Source organism: Globicephala melas, chromosome 2 (assembly GCF_963455315.2).
Source record: "Globicephala melas chromosome 2, mGloMel1.2, whole genome shotgun sequence".
Taxonomy (NCBI): domain Eukaryota; kingdom Metazoa; phylum Chordata; class Mammalia; order Artiodactyla; family Delphinidae; genus Globicephala; species Globicephala melas.
This window is the reverse complement of record NC_083315.2, coordinates 134939278-134963104: the sequence shown is the minus strand read 5'-3', so window position 1 is coordinate 134963104 and position 23827 is coordinate 134939278. Positions and strand designations below refer to the sequence as shown.

General features: G+C 38.8%; 2 protein-coding genes across 4 annotated transcripts; one reads left to right on the top strand and one right to left on the bottom strand.

Annotated features, from left to right (window-relative positions):
* Positions 1–51: 51 nt before the first annotated feature.
* Positions 52–13464, top strand: TIMM9 (translocase of inner mitochondrial membrane 9). Of its 3 annotated transcripts, XM_060294855.2 has the most exons (6): positions 52–199; positions 2505–2593; positions 6983–10711; positions 11291–11355; positions 11706–11801; positions 12799–13464. In XM_060294855.2, the coding sequence occupies exons 4-6, from the start codon at positions 11317–11319 to the stop codon at positions 12931–12933; spliced, it is 270 nt and encodes an 89-aa protein (XP_060150838.1). In that variant the 5' UTR covers positions 52–199; positions 2505–2593; positions 6983–10711; positions 11291–11316; the 3' UTR covers positions 12934–13464. The 3 variants fall into 3 exon arrangements, with proteins under 3 accessions (XP_060150838.1, XP_030710977.1, XP_060150837.1); XM_030855117.2 differs by lacking the exon at positions 6983–10711 and having other exon boundaries at positions 56–199; XM_060294854.2 differs by having other exon boundaries at positions 56–199; positions 6983–11355.
* TOMM20L (translocase of outer mitochondrial membrane 20 like) lies at positions 13381–23827 on the bottom strand. The gene is given in 5 exon segments (XM_030855374.1): positions 13381–13434; positions 14409–14551; positions 17648–17726; positions 23431–23662; positions 23706–23827. Coding segments are annotated over 5 exon segments (630 nt in total).

Genomic DNA, 23827 nt, shown 5'->3' with positions numbered 1-23827 from the left:
TTTTCCTCTAGAGTTTCCGGCGTTATAACGAATCGGTGAAGTAGGGTATAAGAGCTATTTGACATCGCCATTCCCACGTGTTCTCCTTCATCCAGCGGCTGCGGCGCCGGCCCTGACCCAGATCCTCCGCCCCCAGACTCGACTGGCAGCGGAGCCCCGCAGCCTCCTACTGGTGTCGGATGCGAGAGTCTGTCCTTAAGTATGGTCTCTTTTCTCTGTCCACAGAATCCCGGGTTTCCAGGCGGGGGGCTGCAAGCTACGCTCGGGAAAGGTGTAAGGGTCTCTGAAGGAGGCCGCCGCGGTTACCTGCTGCTATGCGGGGGCTGCGGAGCCGGGCAACGCGTCCCCAGAGCGGGTTTGGGACCTGCCTCGGAACAGTGTCATCACTGTGGCGAGGGTCGAATACGAGGCTCTGAGCCACCTTCAACCCAAGTTTGGAGAGTCGGGGTCTTGTTTTGGGACAGTGAGTTAGACTGTAAGGCATCCACCCTGTGACCTTGAGCTGAACCCTCCTTTAACTGAAAAATTCCCTCTAGACAGAAGACCAGGGCCAACACACCTTATCTGATTTGCTGATTTTCGAGGATGCATTACTTAAACGTTTCCCTTTACGCATTACTAAAAGATTAATCAAAGCAAAAAATGTAATCTGATGTAAAGGTTAAATAACAAATTTTTATTTATCTTTACATCTCAGCTGTCTACTTTGATAGAAGAAATCCTAGAATTAAAAGAGACCTTAAGGGCTCAGCTTTAGAGAACCTTTTAAATCTTGATGAGTTTCTGTATTACAGTTACATTTCCTTCATTACCAGGCTTTTAGGTAGTATCTGTTCACAATTTGTTTTATAATTTATGTAAATTAAAAGATATAATGACAGTGTCAGAGCTGTAAGAGACTTTTGAGATGATTTATCTCCCTTATTTTCTAGGTGAAACTTAGATGTAAAAGAAAAAGTGACCTTTCCCCTCTAAGGTGTGCTCGTAGGTGTAGAAACTCATTAAAAATGTGACTTGTTTTGGATCTTACAACTCTTCAATCAGAGCTGGGATTAAAACCCAAGTAATCTTGCCCCCATCTAGTCCAGTGCTCATAGGCTCATCCTTTAAGGCCTTGAAGCCATCCTTTAAACCCAAAAGGAGTATGCAGTGATCTTTCAAAAGAATGTTTTGCTCTGATTAAGTTAGGGTTGCCAGTTAATCAGGCACAATTTCGTAAAGCTGCTGCAAATGATCTAAAGTAAAGGGACATGTGGTAGAGTCCTATTTTATGTCAATCTAGCAAGTTAGTTCAGATCAGTTTAGACATCTGACCTATCAAATAAAGAACAGATAGCCCGGGAACAAAAAACATGGCTCACAGGATTGTTCTTTCATTTGTTTGTTGTTAACACTTTTACTTATTTGCTTTCTCTTTCCCACTCTCATATCTCTATATATACATATACAGAGAGATATACAGGTTTTTTTTGCTGAACCACTTACAAGTTGCAGACATCATGACCTTTAACCCTTATTTCTTCAGCATGTATCTCCTTAAGAACATACTGTTACATAGCCACAATATGACTATCACACCTAAGATAACATATTCAGATTTCTCCAATTATCCCAAAAAGTCTTTATTTTTAAAACTCAAAAATGGTTTTGAGTTCCAAAGTTCACAACTGTTCAGTTATCTTAATTCTTTAGTCATATTCTAGAACAGCCCTTTCTACTCCTTTTCTTTATGACTTTTTTAGAAAAGACCAGTCTAGTCATCTTACACATAGTCCCAAATTGTGGCTGTTCCTAATTATTCCCTCATAATCAATCACATAAAACATTTTTGGCAAGAATAGCACATAGGTGGTACCACACCGGTTAAGGTGGTGACTGGCAGATCTTCCCAATGTAAAGGGACAGTTTTCTTTTTGTGATAAGTAACCTGTGGAGATGCTTTGATACAATGCATATATCCTGTTCCCCAACCTATCACCCAGTAGTTTTATCATCCATTCATGATCCTTGCCTGAATCACAAGATTACCAATTACCAGTACCAGCCATGCTGCGGCCAGGATCAGTTATAGTGATAGTGGCCAAGGACATCAGAAGAATCAGTTATTGTAAACTAAGTTTGAACAGAATTAGAAATTTGGCTCCAGACCTGGTAGAAATCTGCATATGATTCTAAAGACTAAATAGAGGGTATCTTCCCACCACATCCTGATTAGTTTATTTTTTTTTAATACTCAGAAATTTCTGGGAATTGTTTGTCCTTGTGTGTTCACCTGAACATACATACTACATGGCAAAACAGGATATTAAGTATTTTTTAATACATAATAACACATATGCTAAATAACTGTAACCTCAGAACAGATTGAGGAAACTAATTTCACTTATTGAAAAGGAAAAGGCTTTTCAAAAAATGACTTAGCCAGCAGAAGTTTAGATTTCATCAAACAGACTTAGAGCTTGAAGGGGCCTCAGCAGTCATACTGTAATCCCCTCATTTTTCAGGTGAGAAATCAGGCCTCACTGGAGACATTCAAGCAAAGGTTGGACAACAACTTTTCCAGAACAGAAAGGAAACTCATGCATCAGAAAAGGTTTGAGCTTGATGACTAACGATTCTCTTAAGTTCCCTGGTTTTATGATACATTTTGTTTGACACAAAAATTACTTAGCATTGCTGTAATCATTCCTAAGGCCCAAGCCAGAAATGCTAGAACTCTCTATCCCTTCCCTCCCTCTTCAGGTTTCAGGGATATAACCAGAAGGTATCCCCTGATTGGATATTTGCCTCTACAGTAAGAAACATTTGCTTGTAATATCTGGTAATTAGGACCTAATAAAAGGGCAGCCACATTGCTTCTACCGCTTCTCACTATCAGGTGGTTTGTATGGCTGTTGGACTTTGTCAGTCAACATAACTAATGATTAAATAACTGCAAGATAGAATGCTGGAAGACTCAGAAGACACAAACTAGCAAGTAAATTTGAAAATCATCTATTCACTCAACCGTCTCCAGTATTTTCTAGGAACAACTGCCTTCACTTAGGTTTAAAAAAAAAGACAATATCAAGAAAATTCATACAAACAACATTTGGGGGTGCTCCTCATCTATATCTCTTCAAAGACTTCCCAATAACAATCATCATTTGTCACTATGAGTTGTATACCAAGAGGGAAGTGAGGTAGAGTCAGCAGTGTTACACAACATTTAAAGATTTCATACTTTCTGCCTCTCTGACCTCTGCTTGAAAAAGTCATATTATATGTGAATTTTAACCTGAAGAAATACTAGGATAGGAACAGGAAAAAGAAGCTGATTTTGGCATTATAATTAGCAAACATGAACAGGTCTTTGGATAACCTTTTGTGCTTTCAGCTAGAGGCCTGCTGGTGAACCAGGTTCCTTTAATTCCTGTTTTATTGCTCTTGTTTTGTTGGTTTTTTTTAAGTTCCCACAAAGTTTTCTTTTAACACCTAACCACAAAAGTTATCTTACCAGTTCTTGGATCTTTTCAGGCTGTTTTCTGAGTAGGAAGCCAAAAGAACTCTAGTTCTGAACATTTGCTAACATTTACCACAATGCACAATGTACCTTGTTCTTTGGCAGGGATTAGAAAGCTGGGCAACCTCAAACTTTTTGAGATTATTGTAGATTCACATGCAGTTGTAAGAAAAAATAAAGCTCCCTTGTGTCATTTACCTAGCTTTCCACAATGGTAACATCTTACAAAACTGTAGTACAATATCACAGCCAGGATATTGATGTTGTTACAGTCAAAGTACAGGACATTTCCATTTCAAAAGTCTCATGTTGCCTTTTTATAGTAACACCTACTTTCCTCCTCCCTACCCTCTCCTCGACCCCTGGCAACCACTACTAAGTTCCCCATTTCTGTAACTTTGTCATTACAAGAATGTTATATAAATGGAATCATATAGTATATAACCTTGTGGGATTGGCTTTTCACTCAGCATAATCCTCTAGAGTTTCATCCAGGCTGTTGTGTGTATCAGTACCTCATTCCTTTTTATTGCTGAGTAGTATTCTATGGTGTGGGTGTACCGGTTTGTTTAATCATTCACCTGTTGAAGAACATCTGGATTGCTTCCAGTTTTTGACTGTTATGAATAAAGTGTATATAAACATTCATGTACAGGTTTTTGTGGGAACATAAGTTTTCATTTTTCTGTGAAAAATGCCCAGGAATGCAATTGCTGCGTGATATGATAGTTGTACATGTAGGTTTTTAACATAGTGCCAAACCGTTTACCACAGTGGCTATATGATTTCACATTACCACTAGGGAATATCTGAGTGATCCAGTTTTTCCTCATTTTCACCAGCATTTGGTGGTGTCACTATATTTTTTTAATTCAGCCATTCTGACAGGTGTGTAATGCTATATATCGTGGTTTTAATTTGTTTCCCTAATGGCTAACAATGTTGAGTATCTTTTCATGTGCCTATTCGCCATCTATATCTTTTTGGTGAGGTGTCTTTTGCCCATTTTCTAATTGGATTATTTGTGTTTTTACTATAGAGTTTGCAGACTTCTTTATATTGTCTAGTTATTCGTTCTTTATCATATATGTAGTTTGCTTTTCATGTGAAGTCTAAGAATTCTTTGCCCTAAAGCCCGAAGATTTTCTCCTATTTTTCTAAAAGTTTTAATGGGTTTTATGTTCTATATTTAAGTCCCAGATCCATTTTGAGATAATTTTTGTATAAAGTGAAAGACTTACTTTGAGGTTAAATTTTTTGCCTATGGATGTACAGTTGTACCAGCACCACTTGTTGTAAAGACTATCTTCACTTAACTGGTTTTGCATCTTTACCAAAAATCAATTGGGCATATTTGTGTTATTATTTCTGGGTTCTCTATCCTGTTTCATGGATCTATGTGTCGGCTTTTCCACCAAAATCACACAATATTGATTACTGTAGCTATGTAATAAGTCTTGAAATCAGGTAGACTGATTCCTCCCACTTTATTAGTCTTTTTTTGAATTTGTTCAAGTCCATTTGCTTTCCATATAAATTTAAAAGTAATCTTGTCTATATTTATAATAAATGTTACTCGACCTTGATAGGAATTGCATTAAGCCTGTATATCAGTTTTGGGGAAATTTACATCATTACTATGCTGAGTTTTACAATCCACGAACACAATGTGTCTTTCCATTTATTTAAGTCTTTAATTTCTTTCATCAGCATTTTGTAGTTTTCAGCATGCCTTTACAATTTATATGTCTTATTTCTTTTTCTTGAGTTACTGCACTGGGTAGAACTTCCAGCAATATATTAAGAGTAGTAAGGGCAGACATCTGGCTTTGCTCACTATCTTAGGGGAAAGTGTTCAGTCTTTCACCATTAACTATGTAGTACAGGGTGTAGGATTTTTTTGTAGGTGTACATTACCAAGTTGAAGAAGTTCCCCTGTCTTCCTAATTTTCAGTTTTTAACATGAATGGGTACTGACTTTGTCAAATGCTTTTTCTGCATCAATTGATATGATCATGACTTATTTTTTCATCTATTAATATGGTGGATCACATTTATTGATTTATAAATATTGAATTAGCCTTGCATCTCTAGAATAAACCCTACTTATTAGAGGTGTGTATTTTTTTAATATATATTACTGAACTATATTTGCTATTATTTTGTTAAGGATTTTTATGTCTATTTTATGAAGGTAGTTTTCTGTAGTTTTCTTGTATGTATCTTCTTTATCTGGTTTTGATATCAGGATAATAGTAAATTCATGAGTAAGTTGTTAGATTTATGTATATAGAGTTGTTCATAGTTCTGTTATCCTTTTGATATCTGCAGGGTCTATGGTACTATACCTTGTTTTATTCCTGATAATGATAATATGTGACTTTTTTTCTTTGTTAGTCTTGCTAGAGGTTTGTCTGTTATAGTCTTTTCAAAGAACCAGCTCTTTATTTCACTGATTTTTGTCTGTTGCTTTTCTGTTTTCATTTTGGTTGATTTCTGTTATTATTTTCTTCCTTCTACATGCTTTGTGGGTTTATTTTGCTCTTTTTCTAGGTTCTTGAGGTAAAAAGAAAAAAAAAAGTTGACTTGAGGCATCTCCTCTTTAATGTATGCATTTAGTACTATAAAGTTTTCCTCTTGGCACTTGATCTAGCTGTGTCACACAAATTTTAATATGCTGTATTTTCAGTTTCATTCAGTGCAGTGACTTTTTTAAAAAGTTCCTTGAGACTTCCTCTTTGATTCATGGATTATTTAGAAGTGTTATTTATTTTCCAGATGTTAAGAGATTTTCCTGTTACTGGTTTCTAGTTTGATTCCATTGTGGTCTAAAAACAGACTCTGTATGATTTCAATTCTTTTAAATTTATTAAGGCTACTTTGTGGCCCCGGATATGGTTTATCTTGGTATGTGTTCCATGGGCACTTAATAAAAAAATGTGTATTCTGTGTATTGGGTGAAATGTTCTATAAATGTAGATTGTATCCTTTTGGTTAATGTTGTTGAGTTTTTCTGTATCCTCGTGGATTTTCTGTTGAGTTGTTCTATCAATTGTTCTATCAATTGGGAGAGGGATGTTTAAGTCTGAAACTATACTTGTCTTTTTCTCCTTTCAGTTCTCTCTACATATTTTGTAGTTCTGTTGCTTGGGGCACACACATTTAGGAGTACTATGTCTTCTTGGTGGATTGACCCTTAATGTCCTTTTGTGTCTCTGTTAAATTCCTTTGCTGTGAAGTCTACTTAATCTGATGTTAATATGTCCACTATTTTCTTTGTATTAATGCTTGCATGATAAATCATTTTCCATCCTTTTGTATTCACTCTGTCTGTATCACTGTATTTGAAGTTAGTTTCTTATAGACAACATATACTTGGTCATTTCTTTAATGCACTCTGCCAATCTTTTTTTTTTTTTTTTTTTTTTTTCCGGTACGCGGGCCTGTCACTGTTGTGGCCTCTCCCGTTGTGGAGCACAGGCTCCGGACGCGCAGGCTCAGCGGCCATGGCTCATGGCCATGTGGGATGTGGGATCTTCCGCGGCATGTGGGATCTTCCCGGACCGGGCCACGAACCCGCATCCCCTGCATCAGCAGGCGGACTCTCAACCACTGCGCCACCAGGGAAGCCCCCAATCTGTCTTTTGATTCTTTAGACTACTTATATTTAATGTAATTGTTTATTAAGGCTTAAATGTGCTATTTTATTTTTTATTTTCTGTTTGTTCTGGTTTTGTTTCTCTTTTCTTGCCTTCCTGTGGATTATTTTTGTAATTTATTTTGATTAATCTATAATGTTTTTGAGTGTATCTCCTTGTGTTCTTTTTTAGTGGTTGCTCTAGCTTATCACAGTCTAATGGTGTCAGCATATTACCAGTTTCAGTGAAGTGAGAAAACCTTACCTCCCTTTACCCTCCCCATTTAAAGTATACATTTAGAACCATGTTAGACAGTTTTATAATTTTTGCTTCAACTGTCAAATATAATTTAGGAAACTCGAGAAGAAAAGGAAAGGGTACTGTACCTGTTCCTATTTTTATTACTGTGTTGTTCCTCCTTGATGTTCCAAGTCTCCTTTTATCAGTTTTTTTCTGCTCAGAACTTTAAGAATTTGGTGCCAGCAGACCTGCCTGAAAAGGATTAGTTTTCCTTCATTTGAGAATGTCTTAATTTCACCTTCATTCCTGAAGGATATTTTTGCTAGATACAGGTTTCTGGGTTGACTGATGAGAAATCTGCTATTATCCTAATTGTTTTTCCCCATAGAAGATGTCGCTTTTCTCTTGCAAGCGACATCTTGCAAGACTAAATTTTTTGTCTTTAGTTTTTAAATGTTTGACTATGATGTATCTTGATGTGGATTTCTTTGTGTTTACGCTTTTTGGAATGCAATTCAGTTCTTGAATGTGTAAGCTTCTCTTCTTTTGCCACATTTGGGAAGTTTTCAGCCATTATTTTAGTACTTTAACAGCCCTGCCCTCTTTCTCTTCTTCCAGGACTCTAATAAAACAAATGTCAGTTCTTTTGTCACAGTCACACAGATTCCTGGTACCCTGTCATTTTTTTTATTCTATTTTTCTGTTATTCATATTGGATAATTCTATTTTGTATCTTCCTCCTTCCTTCACAGGTTCCTTTTTCTATCCCCTCCGATCTGCTGTTGATTCTGTCTGTTGAGCTTCTTTTGTTTTTTTCTATTTTTCACTTCTTAAAATTTCCATTTGGTTCTTGATATCTTATATTTCTTTGCTGAGTTTTATATTTTTTTAATTTGTTTCAGACATTCTTAATTATTCATTGAAACATTTTTTGTAATAGCTATTTTAAGATCTTTGTCAGATAATTCTAACATCTCTCATCTCAGTGTTTGACATCTTTTTTTCCTTAAGATCTTAGTTCTTGGAATGAGTTTTGTTTGTTTCTGTTTTTTTGTAACCTAGACATTTTGCATCTTGTGTTATGAGACTCTAGATCTTGTTTAAACCTTCTCCTCTAGCTGACTACTTTTGACACTGCTTCATGGGGTGGGGGCACCTTATTACTGCCAGGTGAGAGTAGAAGTCCAAGTTCCTCACTCTGTCACTAGAGAGGGTGGGTGGTGTGTGTGTGTGTGTGCGCGTGCGCCAGGGGGTGTGGGTGATGTTCCTCATTTCTGCTGGGTGAGCGTAGGAGTTACGGATCTCTACTAGGCCTTCATTGGTGTCTCCCTGGCTGAGGACTGGAGTGCCTCATTACTACTCCCCACGTGGCCTCCACTGACACCACAGGAGGGCATGTGGCCTGATTACCATGGGGCAGTATGTAGGTCCTGAATCTCAACTAGGCCTCCTTTGATACCACCCGAGAGGGAAGGGAGAAAGGTACTTCATCACTGACAACAGAGGTGGAAGTCTAGGCTCCCCATGCAGTTTCCAGTGACACTTGGGGGAGGGGTCCTTATTAATGTCCAGCAAGAATTAAAGTCCCTGCTCCCTAATCACCCTTCTCTGACACTATTCTGGTGTGGGAGTTGGAGTGTCTCGTTAAAACCTAGTGAGGGTGGAAGTCTATCTGGCTTATGCTGATGTGGGTGGGGATGAGAACCAAAGTTTTTTCTGTGTTGGCCTGGAGTACAGCAGTTATTGTTTAAAAGATTTCTGTTTTATAGGCAGGCTTCCCCTTTCCTAGGCTTTTGGCTAGAGAAGGCAGACTTTTGGCTGGGGGTACAGAGGGGCTTTTTGACTACTCCAACTGGCTATTTGCAGATTGCCAGCTTTTTCAGCTCCAAGTTTGTGATATATGAGACCCCAGACAAGGGAGAGAATTCACTACTGTGATGTTTCTCGGGTCCCAAGGGCCCTAGCTAATATACTTTCTCCTCTCTACTTTTTAGTCTTATGTTTGTTTTATGTGTAATGTCCAGGGGTTTTAGTTGTACTTAGTGAGAAGAATAGGGAAAAGCACATCTACCCCACCTTCCCAGAAGCACAAATCCTAAACCTCACTGTATGATATACTTACAGGATTCTCTGTTTCTTGGCTGGTTAGTGATAAAATTTTATAGCAGCTATAAAGATGCATCTTACCTCAGAAGCATGGCTGGTTTCATAACTAGCACAGTACTTGGTACATTAAATAAATGTTTACTGAATGAATATCTACCCATATCTATCTAGCAAAATAGTAACTGCTGAGATCTCAAACTGTAAATAAGTTTGAAGTTGATATTAGAAAATAATGGAATAATTAGGTTTGTATTTCTATGCAGTTCCGTAGTTGGAGGGTGTGGAATCAGTGTTTCATGACTTAAGTGAGCAAAGAGTAAATATAATGGAAGTATCTTACCTGGGACATATCAATGATGATAGTCACAGCAATACCTGAAAAATTGTGACCTTCAGTTAATTCCTGGTATTTTTCAGGTAGTTTATGTGGTTAAAATATATATATTATTTATAAAGCTGTGAAGTAAAATAGGAATAAAGAGCGTTCTTGGTAACTTTTTAGGTGTTTATGGAACACTAGTTGCCTGCATGTTGGGCTAATCTGAAACCTCTACTGCATTGTTTGTAGCAGATATCGAAGAATTTTAATAGAAAAGATAGTTTATAACTGTTACTACTAAACCAGAGATTCCCTGAAGTATAGACAGTCAGAATTTTGGAATGAGACTAGGATAGCAAATAGAAAAGAACTGGTGCTTTCCCTTGCATGTGGAAAAAATAACTTTTTAAAAATGGCAGTAATACTTATGAACACACAGGATAAGGACAAAAGAGCAGGGAAGAATAAATGCAAAAGGGGTAAAGTTTTATACATGGTTGGGAATGCTGGAGTGGAATTACCATTGATTGTATTTGTTAATCAAAATGAGAATTTTCTTTCACGATAGTAGCATACACTCTGCCCTAAGCTTGAATTTCCTACTTAATCTCCATGTGAGCTTCATGAAAATTTCGTGCTTTTCACAGCCACTTTAAATAATAATTGATGAGCTAGTAAGAATGACATACACATCCAGTTTATGAGATTTCATCTGTTTTAGAACTAGCCAGGATAGAATAAGTAAATAACGTGATACATTCTTACATCATAATTAACTGATCCTGGGTCCTCCATTTAGGATATGTGAAAATCCCAGTAATTCAGAAACACTCTTTGACTTCCTTATCTTCACTTCTCTGTTGCCCCCAAGTTAGATCAAAAGTGTCATATGTTCAGAAGTTTCTGGTAAGTCTCTGTGATTACCCTTTTTGAACTGTAGAATGTACAACTCCTGTAACTTTCTCTTAGAGTCTTTTAGAACTCTCTTTCATGAGTGTTGTTGATTAATAAGTGGATGGTGTTTGTTAATTAATAGAACCTTTGCATTTACATAGAGATAGTAAAAGGATCTTTAGTAGCACAGATCTAAGTTGTATTAGGAACCAGGGGGATAGTTAACTTAAGTACTTATAGGAAGACACCAGAGAGCTCTTTCCCATAAAACCGTACTACGCATGGGACTTTAATACGTAGCTTTGCAAGGTAACAGAGCAAACTGTCTAAAAAATGGAGATGTAGATAGGGCCTTTGGTTCTCATAGCTAGCATTAAGAAAATCGAGTTCTAAACTGTAAGGTTCTTATTAATGACCTGGGAGATTGTGGGGGGGCATATAATTACATAATCAGAAATTTATAAAATATGAACAGTAATTTCAGGTAGACTCGTTTCAGTGCTATTTCAAAATCTGTGCTTGTTTTGATTACCTTCAACTAGCCTACAGAAATTTGTATACAAACTGACAAACTTTTTACTTTTAAATCAGGTGACTAATAAACATACCAAAAGAATATGGCTGCACAAATACCAGAATCTGATCAGATAAAACAGGTAAGGTATTATAATTAAGGAAAAAGGATTTTGCAAAAAATTAAGGCACTACTGGATATAACCATGTCAGTCAGTGATCTCACAAAATATTTATATTTCATTTCCACAGATGGATGTTAAATGATATGAAGCATATTCATTTTTCAGATAATTTGAAAGATAATCCAGGAAATAATAAATATTCAACTAGAAAATCTGACTATATTTTGTAGATCATATTATACCCATTTAAGGTAGCAAAAGAACCTTTGATATCAAGTATTACAGGGTATTTTGCCTAAATACATCAGTATTTAAAACATCTTTGTTTTAAAAACCAAATATTAAAGAACCTTCTGATTTGTTTGTAGTTTAAGGAATTTCTTGGAACCTACAATAAACTTACAGAAACCTGCTTTTTGGACTGTGTTAAAGACTTCACAACAAGAGAAGTAAAACCTGAAGAGGTATGAAAAGTGTTGCCCACTAAAAATTCTCTAAGTTCATCATAAACAATATAAATGGGATCCCCCTAAGCATTTTGCTTGTTCCTAGTTATTACAGGAATTTAGGCTACCTTTTATATGTTCCATTGCTCAGAGGAACTTGAAGCAGCCAGACTCGTGGCACTGGGTTTAACGATGCCAAATTTAATATCACAGCCACACTGAACTACGGCAGACATTTTTAGAGAAGATGCCTGGGACTTGCTGAATACATTGTTCCAAAGCAAAGATTCTTAATAATTAGCTTTCAGTCAAGATGGCCAGGCTAGAGAAACTTGACATGGCTTTCCTATCTGACCTTGAAAACTCAGGTTAATTTTGGAAAAAGTAGAGTTTGAATTTGGTGGCTCATATTGCCTAACCCTATTAGAAGTCTTAACTTTTAATATCCTCTTCAAAACATTTATATATTGGCTAAAAGAGATATAAAATTGCTCCAGAGGAATATGTTGATAAATATTCATGCCAAGAACTTAACATATAACCAGCAATAATAAGTGTTTGTTAAATAAAGACGAAGTTTGAGAGATGCTAAGTACAATAGTCTTATTAAAAAGTAAAAAGTTGAAAATTACAAATGTTGTGAATGGAGTTTCTCATTAAAAAGAACAAACCTGATACTGGGCCTACATTTTAACAATCAGAATAAGAGATGGGAATGTGGGATTTCAGTTAATATTGAAACACACCTGCAGAAAATCTAATCCAGAAGGCAGGGACTGACTTACCATTGTTTTTAGTACCTCCAAACTGGTAAGCATTCAGTATATATTAATTTTTGTAAATGGATGAAAGTATTAACAATTGAAAGCTATGATCACTTGCTACTCATTAATACCATTTAATTCTCAGATATATTCAAAGAAAAGAAAAGTACCCACTGGTTATTTTTTTAGAATAGATGCAATTTCTTTTAATTAATATTTTTGTGTTGACTCTTGGATCTTTTTATTTCTAGACCACCTGTTCAGAGCATTGCTTACAGAAATATTTAAAAATGACTCAACGAATATCTATGAGATTTCAGGAATATCATATTCAGCAGAATGAAGCCCTGGCTGCCAAAGCAGGACTCCTTGGCCAACCACGATAGAGAAGTCCTAATGCATGGACTTTTGATGAAAGATTGCCAACAACTGTTGCACTGGAAATGAGGATTCACCTGACAGAATCCCATGAAAGCAGTAGCCACCATGTTAAACCATCTGTCATGACTGTTTGGCAAACGGAAACCACTGGGGAAACAAAATTGCTGTTTACCAGAATAATCAAAATAGGTCTTATTGTTCAATGAAAATAATAAGATGCAACACTTGTTGAGGCCTTAAGATTCAGCAGCTTGGTCACTTGATTAGAGAAATAAACCATGGTTTCTTCAATTATGACTGTTAATTTTAAAGCAAAATACGTGTTCAATCATGTATGAGATAGAAAAAAAATTTTATTACTAAAAGGAAAATAAATGGAAATATCACTGAGCAGTTTATACTATATAGCACCATAGCATTCTGACTGGATTGTGGATACACTGAAATGTTTTTCAATCAAGATCATCCTCCAAGTATTCCTGTTCATTCATGTCTGCCTCAAATTGCTGGTAAATACATAAAATCAATTTAATGCACGATCCTTTTCTTGCCTCCCTTCTTGTGTCAGGGTGGGCACTACACATTCTTATCCTAGCGACATTTTCATGTACCTTCAGGAAACATCCCATCTGAGACTAGCTTGCAAAATGTTTAAGAACTGATTATTGTGCTTTAGTGGAGACTATGTTGCTTTGTGTTTTATTCAAAAGCTGAGAAGCCAACATGAATGATTCCAAGTCAGACCAACAATATACAGTGTACTCTCAGCTACTGCATGTGATCAATGTAATAAAAAGTAAACCAAAGTTAAAGTAGTGTCTTAGAGCTAAATGAATCCTAAAACAAATCCAAACACTGCAGGAAACTCTAGTTGATGCATAAGTACACCCAGCAGTTTGGTATCAAATGATATCCATTCATGAGCCAATTTATTAATAGGTATTAGTCTGCTTACATTTACCAATATAAACTTGTACTCAAGAGAACACTAACTAGCCTATATGTTTAAATTTACCAAAGTGATTTCTATGTTTTGTCATATTATTGGAAAGTAGAAGTATTATTCTGCTTTGATAATTTACAGTTTTCTGTATTATATCTAATTTTTAAGCCATTAGGTGATTTAATTAACAATACCATTTAACTTATAGACCTCTGTTGACATTGCAGTCAGTCAATAATTGTGATGTCTTTGAAAGTACAAAGATAAACAGTGTTAACAATGTTAACTTTAAAGTTGAAATGTTGAAACATGTATAATACTCAACAAAATATACAATTCATTATGGTCAAAGGAACATGAAAGAATAAGCTTGTTTCATCTGAAGACAAGAAAAGCAAACAAAAATTCAGAGATCTTACTCATTTAAAACTTTGGGCCATTCACACACATATCAGTACTTCACTGTTTCTACGTAATTAAGCCCAACATGGTTATTTACAGTGTTCATTTCACAAAGATAATTAAGTATGTGCTTACCTGGCAAATGAGGGGAATTTTGCACAATAGCATCTCAAATACCTTGGGAGGAAGTGTGTGTTTGAAAACTTTCAGAAGTTCCTGCGGTTGCCCACACACCAAAAGGGCATTGCTGAGATGTTCAAGCCCCATTCAATGCTCCCCTGAAACAGATTTATAAGATTAGAGCAGAATTTTAAAGTTCTTCAAAATATACATTCTACAAATTACCAAGAAAGCACCAAGCATTGAAACTAAAAAAAACACATCAAACTAAAGACTATTTAGGGGACTTCCCTCGTGGTCCAATGGTTAAGAATCCGCCTTCCAATGCAGGGGACGCGGGTTCAGTCCCTGGTCAGGGAACTAAGATCTCACATGCTGTGGGGCAACTAAACCCACGTGCTCTGGAGCCCACGCACTGCAACTACTGAGCCCGCGTGCTCTGGAGCCCGTGCAACAGAACTAGAGAGAAGCCCACCCGCCGCGATGAAGAGCCCCCATGCCACAACGAAAGATCCCGCATGCCGCAACAAAAGATCCCACATGCCGCAACTAAGACCCGATGCAACCAAACAAATAAATGTTAAAAAATAAATAAAGACTATTTGAACAAGCCACAAAAAGAGTAAAAAGTATAAAGGGAAAAATGTTGAGCTGCCAATTAAATAACTTTCTGACCCAAATTACTATTTAAAAGTGCACTCTTGAATTGGAAACGTTCACGTTCTGCTATTTGGGTATGCAAGAGGGAGGTACTGAGTTCTTTTAAAGGCTGGGGTTTGCCATTACTGATACGAGTTATCTTTAACTCTACATATGTGATTGATGAAGTATTACAGGTGAAATATCTTGATGTTCTAGCTAAATAAGACTTTTAAAACATAGATTGTATTATCAACGAGCTGAAACAAGATTTAGTGTAACATGAATTACATATCCAGGGGAGGAGAAGAGATTTATGAACTTTGATTTCTAGGTGGTTTTAAAATGAGTTTTAGGATGATTGGCTGTAAAGTAACTAAGAATGAAAATTTGTGAATAGTGGAAATTAATGATAGAGTCTCTCTTTAAGTTAAAACATGTAATCACTTAGTCTCACTACCTCGTTTTAGGAAACAGGCAAAGATCAGTGAAATAATTTAAGGTTTCAAAGCTAATTAATGCCAGAATTAGTAACAGAACCTAATTTTCTGAACCTTGAGACTATAGTGTGCTGCCTCTCTTCAGGTGTTATGTAATAACAGAAGTTGACATTTTGGCATATTTAATATAACTAAGTAGGAAATAAACACTTTGTATCAAACCTTTTAAAGAAAGAAAAAGATATAATAGTGCCTCTCAAGTTGATGGAGCTAATGTAACCTAAAAACAATAATCAGTTTGGTTAATTAGATCAACCAACCAATAAATCCAATCAAATCAGCTAATCAGAAATTTCTCTTAAAACTTTTGGCTCTATGGTCCCTCTGGTTATATAGACATAAACACAACTGAGATGGCTACAGAACTACCTGGCAGCAAAGTAGTAAAAATGGGGTGGTGGCAGGAGGGAGTAGAGAAAACTGAGATTACAGAAAACTGGGTGAAAAATTATTGCATTAGAACACTGGTTCTCAACCAGTGTACTGTAATAACCTAGGGAGGTTTAAAGAATACTGACACCTATGTATCTGGAGAAAACTATAATTCTAAAAGATACATGCACCCCAATGTTCACTGAAGCAATGTTTACAATAGCCAAGACATGGAAGCAACCTAAATGTCCGTCGACAGAGGAATGGATAAAAAAGATGTGGTACATACATGCATTGGAATATTATCAGCCATAAAAAAGAATGGCGCAGTGGTTGAGAGTCCGCCTGCCAATGCAGGGTGCGTGCCCCAGACCGGGAAGATACCACATGCTGCGGAGTGGCTGGGCCCGTGAGCCATGGCTGCTGAGCCTGCACGTCCGGAGCCTGTGCTCCACAACGGGAGAGGCCACAACAGTGAGAGGCCCGCGTACAGCAAAAAAAAAAAAAAAAAAGAAATAATGCCATTTGCAGCAACATGGATGGACCTAGAAATTATCATACTAAGTGAAGTTAAGTCAGAGAAAGACAAATATCATATGATATCACTAATATATGGAATCTAAAAAAATGACAGAAATGAACTTATTTACAAAACAGAAATAGACTCAGAGAAGACAAACTTATGGTAACCAAAGGGGAGAAGGGGATGGATAAATTAGGAGTTTGGGATTAACATATACACACTACTAAATACAAAATAGATAACCAACAAGGACCTACTGTATAGCACAGGGAACTATAATCAATATCTTGTATAATCTATAAGGGAAAAGAATCTGAAAAAGAACAGATATAGATAAATATATGTAAAACTGAATCACTTTGCTGTACACCTGAAAGTAACACAACACTGTAAACCAACTATACTTCAATTAAAAAAAAGAAAAAAAAATTCTGATGCCTGGGTCCCACCCCAGAGATTCTTATGTAATTGGTTTTGGGTTTGGTGGGGGATTTAAAGAATAAGCAACCAAGATGAGAATTTCAGAAGTAAAATATAGTAGAAGTATATAACCCTAAAAGTGCTAATTAATTTAGGGGTTCATAGAAATAATGTTAATCACCTTTGAGAGAGAAAAATTTAAAAACTCAAGTTTGCAATTTTTGTTTTCATCATCTCAATATTTGTAACATTCACCTCTAAATCTAAACTATTACATGATAGCTCTTAAACATAAAGTAAGTAAAAATAAAATGTAATAAAATAATTGTTATTTTTCTTTTAACTTATAACTCATAATTTTCCTCTCCATATTTATACTATCCCAGCTCAAAAAATGTTAAAGCTGAAAGGTTCTTTGTATTTTAATTGCCCCTATATCCAGGGAGTATCCTTAAGCAGTTAAAAATTTTTTAAGTTTTGATTCATACAACATTTAGTCATTTGGAAAACCCATTTACTTAGAATTTTATCTGACAGTAAATAAGGTGTTCTTGTATTTGGCTTTGCTTCTCCATCTGCCCACTTCCAAGACTGCAACCAAAACTAACACTAACTGTAACATCGTGGAGCTGTAACTGTAATAAAGTGAAAATGCTGGGACAGTTTCTCTTAAACTGAAGCAAGTTGGTTAACACGTCTAGTTAGTTAAGTTATCTGACATACAAATACCAATCCATAAATATTTCTCAAATATAAATTATCATAAATAACTGCTTACAAAAGAATGTTTACATTCTTACCTCTGGATAACCAAAGTTCTCCCATTCGTACTTCTTGCAGAAAAAGTTGTAATTTTTCATTCTTTGCTGGATCCCACAACTAAAAGAGTCACAGAATATTTAACAATAAGTAACGAATGTAAGGTATATGGTTACTCATCAAAATTATTTAACTTTTATTTTATTTATTTATTTATTTTGTTGCACTGGGTGTTACTTGTGGCAGGCAGGCTCCTTAGTTGTGGCCTGCAAACTCTTAGTTGCAGCATGCATGTGGGATCTAGTTCCCCGATCAGGGATCGAACCCGGGCCCCCTGCATTGGGAACACAGAGTCTTACCCCACCAGGGACCACAGGGAAGTCCCTTAACTTTTATTTTAAAAGCACATTTTGGGCTTCTCTGGTGGCGCAGTGGTTGGAAGTCTGCCTGCCGATGCAGGGGACGCGGGTTCGTGCCCCGGTCCGGGAAGATCCCACATGCCGCGGGGCGGCTGGGCCCGTGGACGTGGCCGCTGAGCCTGCGCGTCCGGAGCCTGTGCTCCACAACGGGAGAGGCCACAACAGTGAGAGGCCTGCGTGCCACAAAAAAACTCAAAAAAAAGCACATCTTGAATCTAGTCTCTAAATCCAAGCATGACAAATGCAGTTGTTCTTTATATTTAAGACAATTTCTTAAAATGGAGTTATAATTTCAGGTGCCAAAAAATAAAATATATATATATATATATACGGCAGGCGATGGCTGTGAATTGTCACCATGCACATTTGATGGCCTTCCTAGATGGTACCTTGTTAAACCAGCACATCCAGCGTCTGCCAGGCTGCAGCCTGGCCAGTTTTATTCTTCAGCTTCTCTAATCCCTTGACACCTGGAACCCTGATTACCATTTTATATCAGCTCTTGTACTTTTCAATATACTTTCATGAGTTATATTGTCATTTAGATCTAACAACTCTGAGAAATAAAGTCAGAAGACTAGGGTAATTTCTTAAATTTAGCTCATGTTATAATTCAAAAAAAAAAGTTGAAGCTCCCTCCTAAAACAAACAAATGAAAAAAATGGCATATTCAAGTTTGGTTGAGGTGTTTGTAATAACTTCATATTTTACCCAGCTTGCTAAGTACACAAAGGAGAAATCACACTGTAATCAACTATAACAAAGGTAGTTTTCTTTGTATGTTGCAAACCTATTTTCTTGCCTAGGGTATTAACCGGGCTTGTTGATTTAGCAAAGGGCATGGCGGGGGCTGGCCGGGCAGCTGGTGATATTCAGAAGGATGCTGTGGTTTGCTGCAGGCTGGTTCATGAAGGTGACGAGGTTCACAGGATGGCATCATCACTGGTACCATGCCAAGGACTGGTCTTTAAAGCTAAAGTGGGCAATCCCTAGCCCAAAGTATCAACTCCACTGCCAGTCACTTCAGCTTCAGTCTTTTATATTCAGAGAGTTTTTCTGTTTATTTTCCCCAAGAATTCTCTTTTTTAAATGGTATAAACCTGCAGATGAGATCATATTCTAAGCTTTTATCAGCAAACATGCTGATGATCAGTAACAACCACAGGTTTCATTCATCAGATACTTAGTGAGCCAAGAGCAGGACCCTCTAAGGAGAGCTGGAAGGGGAAGGAGATCAAGACTCCTGTGCCCATCCCCATGGAGTCCAGAGTCTAACCAAGAGAAAAGACAAGTATGCTTGATATCAATAACACATTAACAACAAAGTCCAATGTCTCTGGGGCTCATAGTACATTCCATCTGGTTGGAAGATCAGGGTAAGTTTCTCAGAAAAGATAGCATTTGAGATGTGGAGAAGCTCAGTGAAAGTCTGATGAAGAAAGTACAAGTGATGCCAAACTGCAGGGAAAAATATCAAGTGAGCTTATGTAGCTGGATTATGATAGGGTGAATGGAGCAACAACAATAATAATTACCAATTACTGAAGGCCAGCTAGGGACTGAAAACTTTCCATGTATTATTTCTAATCCTTAGGAAAATAAGGCTGTCAATACAGAAGGCACCCATGGTGCCAAGTCCTTGGTGCCAAGCTGAGAGCATTCGTCTTTCATCTGCAGAGTAGGGAGCTACTGCAAAGTGTTACATATGCACAGCTGCGGTTTAGAAGGAATTTACTCTGAGAGCATAAGAAAAGAGGCAGTGAGACAGTTAAGAAATTATTACAGTATCCTGGGTAAAAGGTGATAAAAGCCTGAGGTAGTACAGGAGCAATGGAAATAGAAAGGGAATAGGGTATGAGATAGAGAACAGAAAAATAAGGGGATTGATTGTGGAAGATGAGGTTGATATTTTAAGCAAGATGAGTTGGGTCACAGCAGGGAGCCTAGGGCTATCAGAAGCATCACAAGGAAACAGAGGAGGAGGAACAGTGGCAAGGGATGAGATGATGAATATACTTCTGAACACACAAAGCTGAGGTGCCAACAGATCATCTAGGCTACAGAGTCTGGCAGGCAGGCAAAATTTGGGGCCCCAGGTCTAGAGCAGTACATCTGAGGTCACTTATGGAGAAGGGAAGGAGCTTCCAGGGAGATAAGGGATTATGCAGAATCTGAGAGCACTGTTTCACAAAGGATGGGCTGAACGAGCTATTAAAACTGCAGTTTTCTTGGGCTCCACCCAGACCTAGCAAATCAGTCTAAGTAGAGTCCAGGAATGTGCATTTTTAATGAGCTCCTCAGAAGATTCTTATAAATTCTGAAGTCTGAGCATCACTGCCCCCATAACCATTGGGCTACCCCTGACCTCCTAAATCAGAATGGCTGGTGCTTGGGTCAAATAATCTACATTTTGACAAATGCCCCAGGTAAATCTAATGCAGACTGACCACAGACCATACTTTGGGAAACAAAAAGGGCCTGGGGTGAGGAGGAAGCGAGATCCTGGAAGTAGGAAGAGACATCTCTCTGTGCCTTAGTTTATTCATCTATAAAACTAGAAGAACAGGGCTTCCCTGGTGGCGCAGTGGTTGAGAGTCTGCCTGCCAATGCAGGGGACACGGGTTCGTGCCCCGGTCCGGAAAGATCCCACATGCCGCGGAGCTGCTGGGCCCGTGAGCCATGGCCGCTGGGCCTGCGCGTCCAGAGCCTGTGCTCCGCAACAGAAGAGGCCACAACAGTCAGAGGACCGCGTAACGCAAAAAAAAAAAAAAAAAAAAAAAAACCTAGAAGAACAGAGTGGTTATGAGGATTATATAAAAGAACATTTGAAAAATCCTGCTTCTGCCTCTTCTTCATTTGAAATAATCCATATCTTCATCATTTCCCACCTAGACTGCCACTGATGTTTCTGCCTTTGACTTCCCTCCTCCACCCCATACTCCAAAAAAAACAATTGCATCCATTCTCTGAAATAAAATCACTGTCACTGGTTATCTGCCATGACAGAAAAATATCAAAACTTTCTGGTTTGGCATTCAAAGCCCTCCACAATAAGACACCGAACTACCACTCAGCTATCTCTCTGGCCACAACACTTTAAATATTGCAATTTCATAGTCTGTGCCTCTGCACAAGCTGTTTCTCTCTGCCTACAATAAACAATATTCAACAAATATTTGCTGGGCACCTACAATGTACTGGACACTGTTCTAGGCACTGGAGAGCCAATGGAGAGTAAAAACACAGACAAGGTCTGCCCTTATGGAGCTGATTCTAATAAATAGAAAGCATTAATCAAATAATCACACAAACAAATTGTGTAACTTCAACCATGGATAAGGGCAATGAAGGAGAGGGACATGGAGCTGACCCAGGCTCTGCCCCAGGGAAAGCATCTCTCTCATGCCCAGCCATGGATACTCCCTGTCCTGCTTTCTTAACTCTGTCAATTGCACCTTTTTCTCTAAGAGACTCCATCTTCAAACCTCAGAAATCTCTGACTTCTGCTCTCCATGACCCTTTCATCAGACAGCAAGAATTATCTATTCTTTCTGGAAAATTTATCTCACATCTCTCATCACCGGTTGCCACTGATACCACCGCAGTTCAGGATTTTGATTACCTCTCACCTGTACTACTGCAATAACTTTCTTTTCCTCCACTCTATCTAGCATACTCCTGCCTGATGTAACCTAAAAAGTTTTTTGCTTTCCTCCTTTTTAAAAAAATTCCTGCTCAGAAATCTTCAGTAATTCCCCCATTGAATGTGAATTCCTTAACCTGGCCTTCAAAGCCTTCTCCGATGCGGCCCCTACTTAGCTCTCCAACCTCACCTCCCACTATCCCCCACTGGGACTCCTCTGTCAAACTGATTTACTGAATAGGCCTGGCAGATCCCCCATTTTGCACCTTTATGTACATTCAGTTCCCTTCATCCTGAATGCTGTCTCCCCTGAAACCAGGACCCAAATTTAACACATCCTTCCACACTCATTTGATGCCACCTCTTTTCCAAAGTCTTCTGTGAAGAACTGCATGTTCCAAAAACAGCCACAGCAATATTCCCAGAGCTAGAGGCTATTGCCTCTCCCCTTGAAACTGAGTGGGCCTCAATGCGGTAGAAGTGGCATCCTGGCACACACCCACATGTTCTCTCTCACAAATATATGTATAAGTACATATATACAGTTGACCTTGAACAATATGGGTTTTAACTGTCCAGATCCACATATACACGGATTTTTTTCAATAAATAGGCACTACAGTTGAATTGCTGTTGGTTGAATTCTCAGATTTGGAACCACCGATATGCAGGGCCAACTGTAAAGTTATTTTCAGATTTTTGACTGAGGGAAGGGTCGTTGCCCCAACCACTGTGTTGTTCAAGGGTCAACTGTGTGTATCAACACACACACACGCACACACAAATATACCACACACTTGCTTGCCCGGTGGGACCCATCAACCATACTGCGAGGAAGACCATGCCACATGGAGAGGATATGTGCAGGTGTTCTGTGCAATAGACCCAGCTAAGTGGCCAGCAGCATTAACTGCCCAACATGTGAGGGAGCGAGCCTTCAGATGACCCAGCACCTAGCCCTGGGGTCAACCTGGCTGAAGCTGAGCGGAGCAGAAAGGTGTGATTCCCACCCAGCCCTACTCAGATTGCAGATTCAGGAGCAAAATAAGATGTTTTAAGCCACTAAGGTTAAAGGAGCAGTAGATCAGTAGAACACCTCCATGATAACCCTGCCCTGAAAGTGATCCTCTACCTCCTCTGTGCTCCTGTTACGTGGGGGATAGTCTTCCCTCCCCACCCACATTGCTAACCTCTGCCACACTAGAACAACGCCTCACACGTAGGAGGTGCTCAACCGACTGAATGAATGAAAATTCATAGAAGGACCTAAGAACCCTCTGTTTGAGAGATGATGTGAGTTAAGTTGGACCAATCGCTAAGATGATTGTGATTATCTTTAAAAATAACTAATCAAATTCCATTTTGGAGAAAAAGAAGATATGTTCTGCTTTTGAGCAAGAAGAAAGGCCCAGTAGGACAGGAGTGGGCGGTGCATCACTGTCACCCGGCCGAGGCCCGGCGTGGGTTTCTAAGTGTCTGGTACTGCTCAGCAAGGGCAAAGGCTTCTCTTTCTTTTTTATAAACTAAACGTAGCGCCTTTTCCTACCACGTTTACTGTATAGCTGCCTTTTCACGACCCCAAATGGTTCTTCCTTCGTTCCTTTCCTTTCGTAGCGGACAATAAAAACTAAACGTAAGTTGAGCGGAAACGGGGTGAGGGCAGGCAGAGCGGTGCTGGGAAACGGCTGCTCAGGAAGCGGCCTGGGACCCTGAGGCCGAGCCGCGATCTGCATCGGCGGGAGGTTCCTCACTGTAACGCCACCTCGGCGTCGCTAAAGTACTTCCCCTGGGCGCCCCGTCCCTCAGCCTTTTGCTGCTGGGCTCTTCTTTCTGCAAACAAAACGTGGCACGTGCTTGTAGGGGGCCGTCCCCACCCCGCCTTCCGTCCCGCGGGCCTTTCGGCGGCGGCGGCGGCGGCGGCGCCCGCGGCCCAGCCTCGCTCCGTGGGCCCAGTCAGCCCCTCCGCCACCGGCCCGGTCAGCGCGTCCGCCGCCCTCCCAGCCCGGCCCGCCGCACGTCCGCCGCCGTCGCACTCACTTTCCCGCCTTGGGGTCGCCACGCCGCTTCCGGTCGAAGTAGACGCAGTAGCCGAGGAAGGCGACGGCGCCACAGGCCGCCAGGGCCGCCAGGAGGCAGAGAACTGTGCGGACGTAGAGCAT

Coding starts and splice junctions, on each gene's coding strand:
- TIMM9 (XM_060294855.2), top strand. CDS start 11,317: ATGGCTGCACAAATACCAGAATCTGATCAGATAAAACAG. Junction 11,356..11,705: donor AATCTGATCAGATAAAACAG/GTAAGGTATTAT, acceptor ATTTGTTTGTAG/TTTAAGGAATTTCTTGGAAC. Junction 11,802..12,798: donor GAGAAGTAAAACCTGAAGAG/GTATGAAAAGTG, acceptor TTTTATTTCTAG/ACCACCTGTTCAGAGCATTG.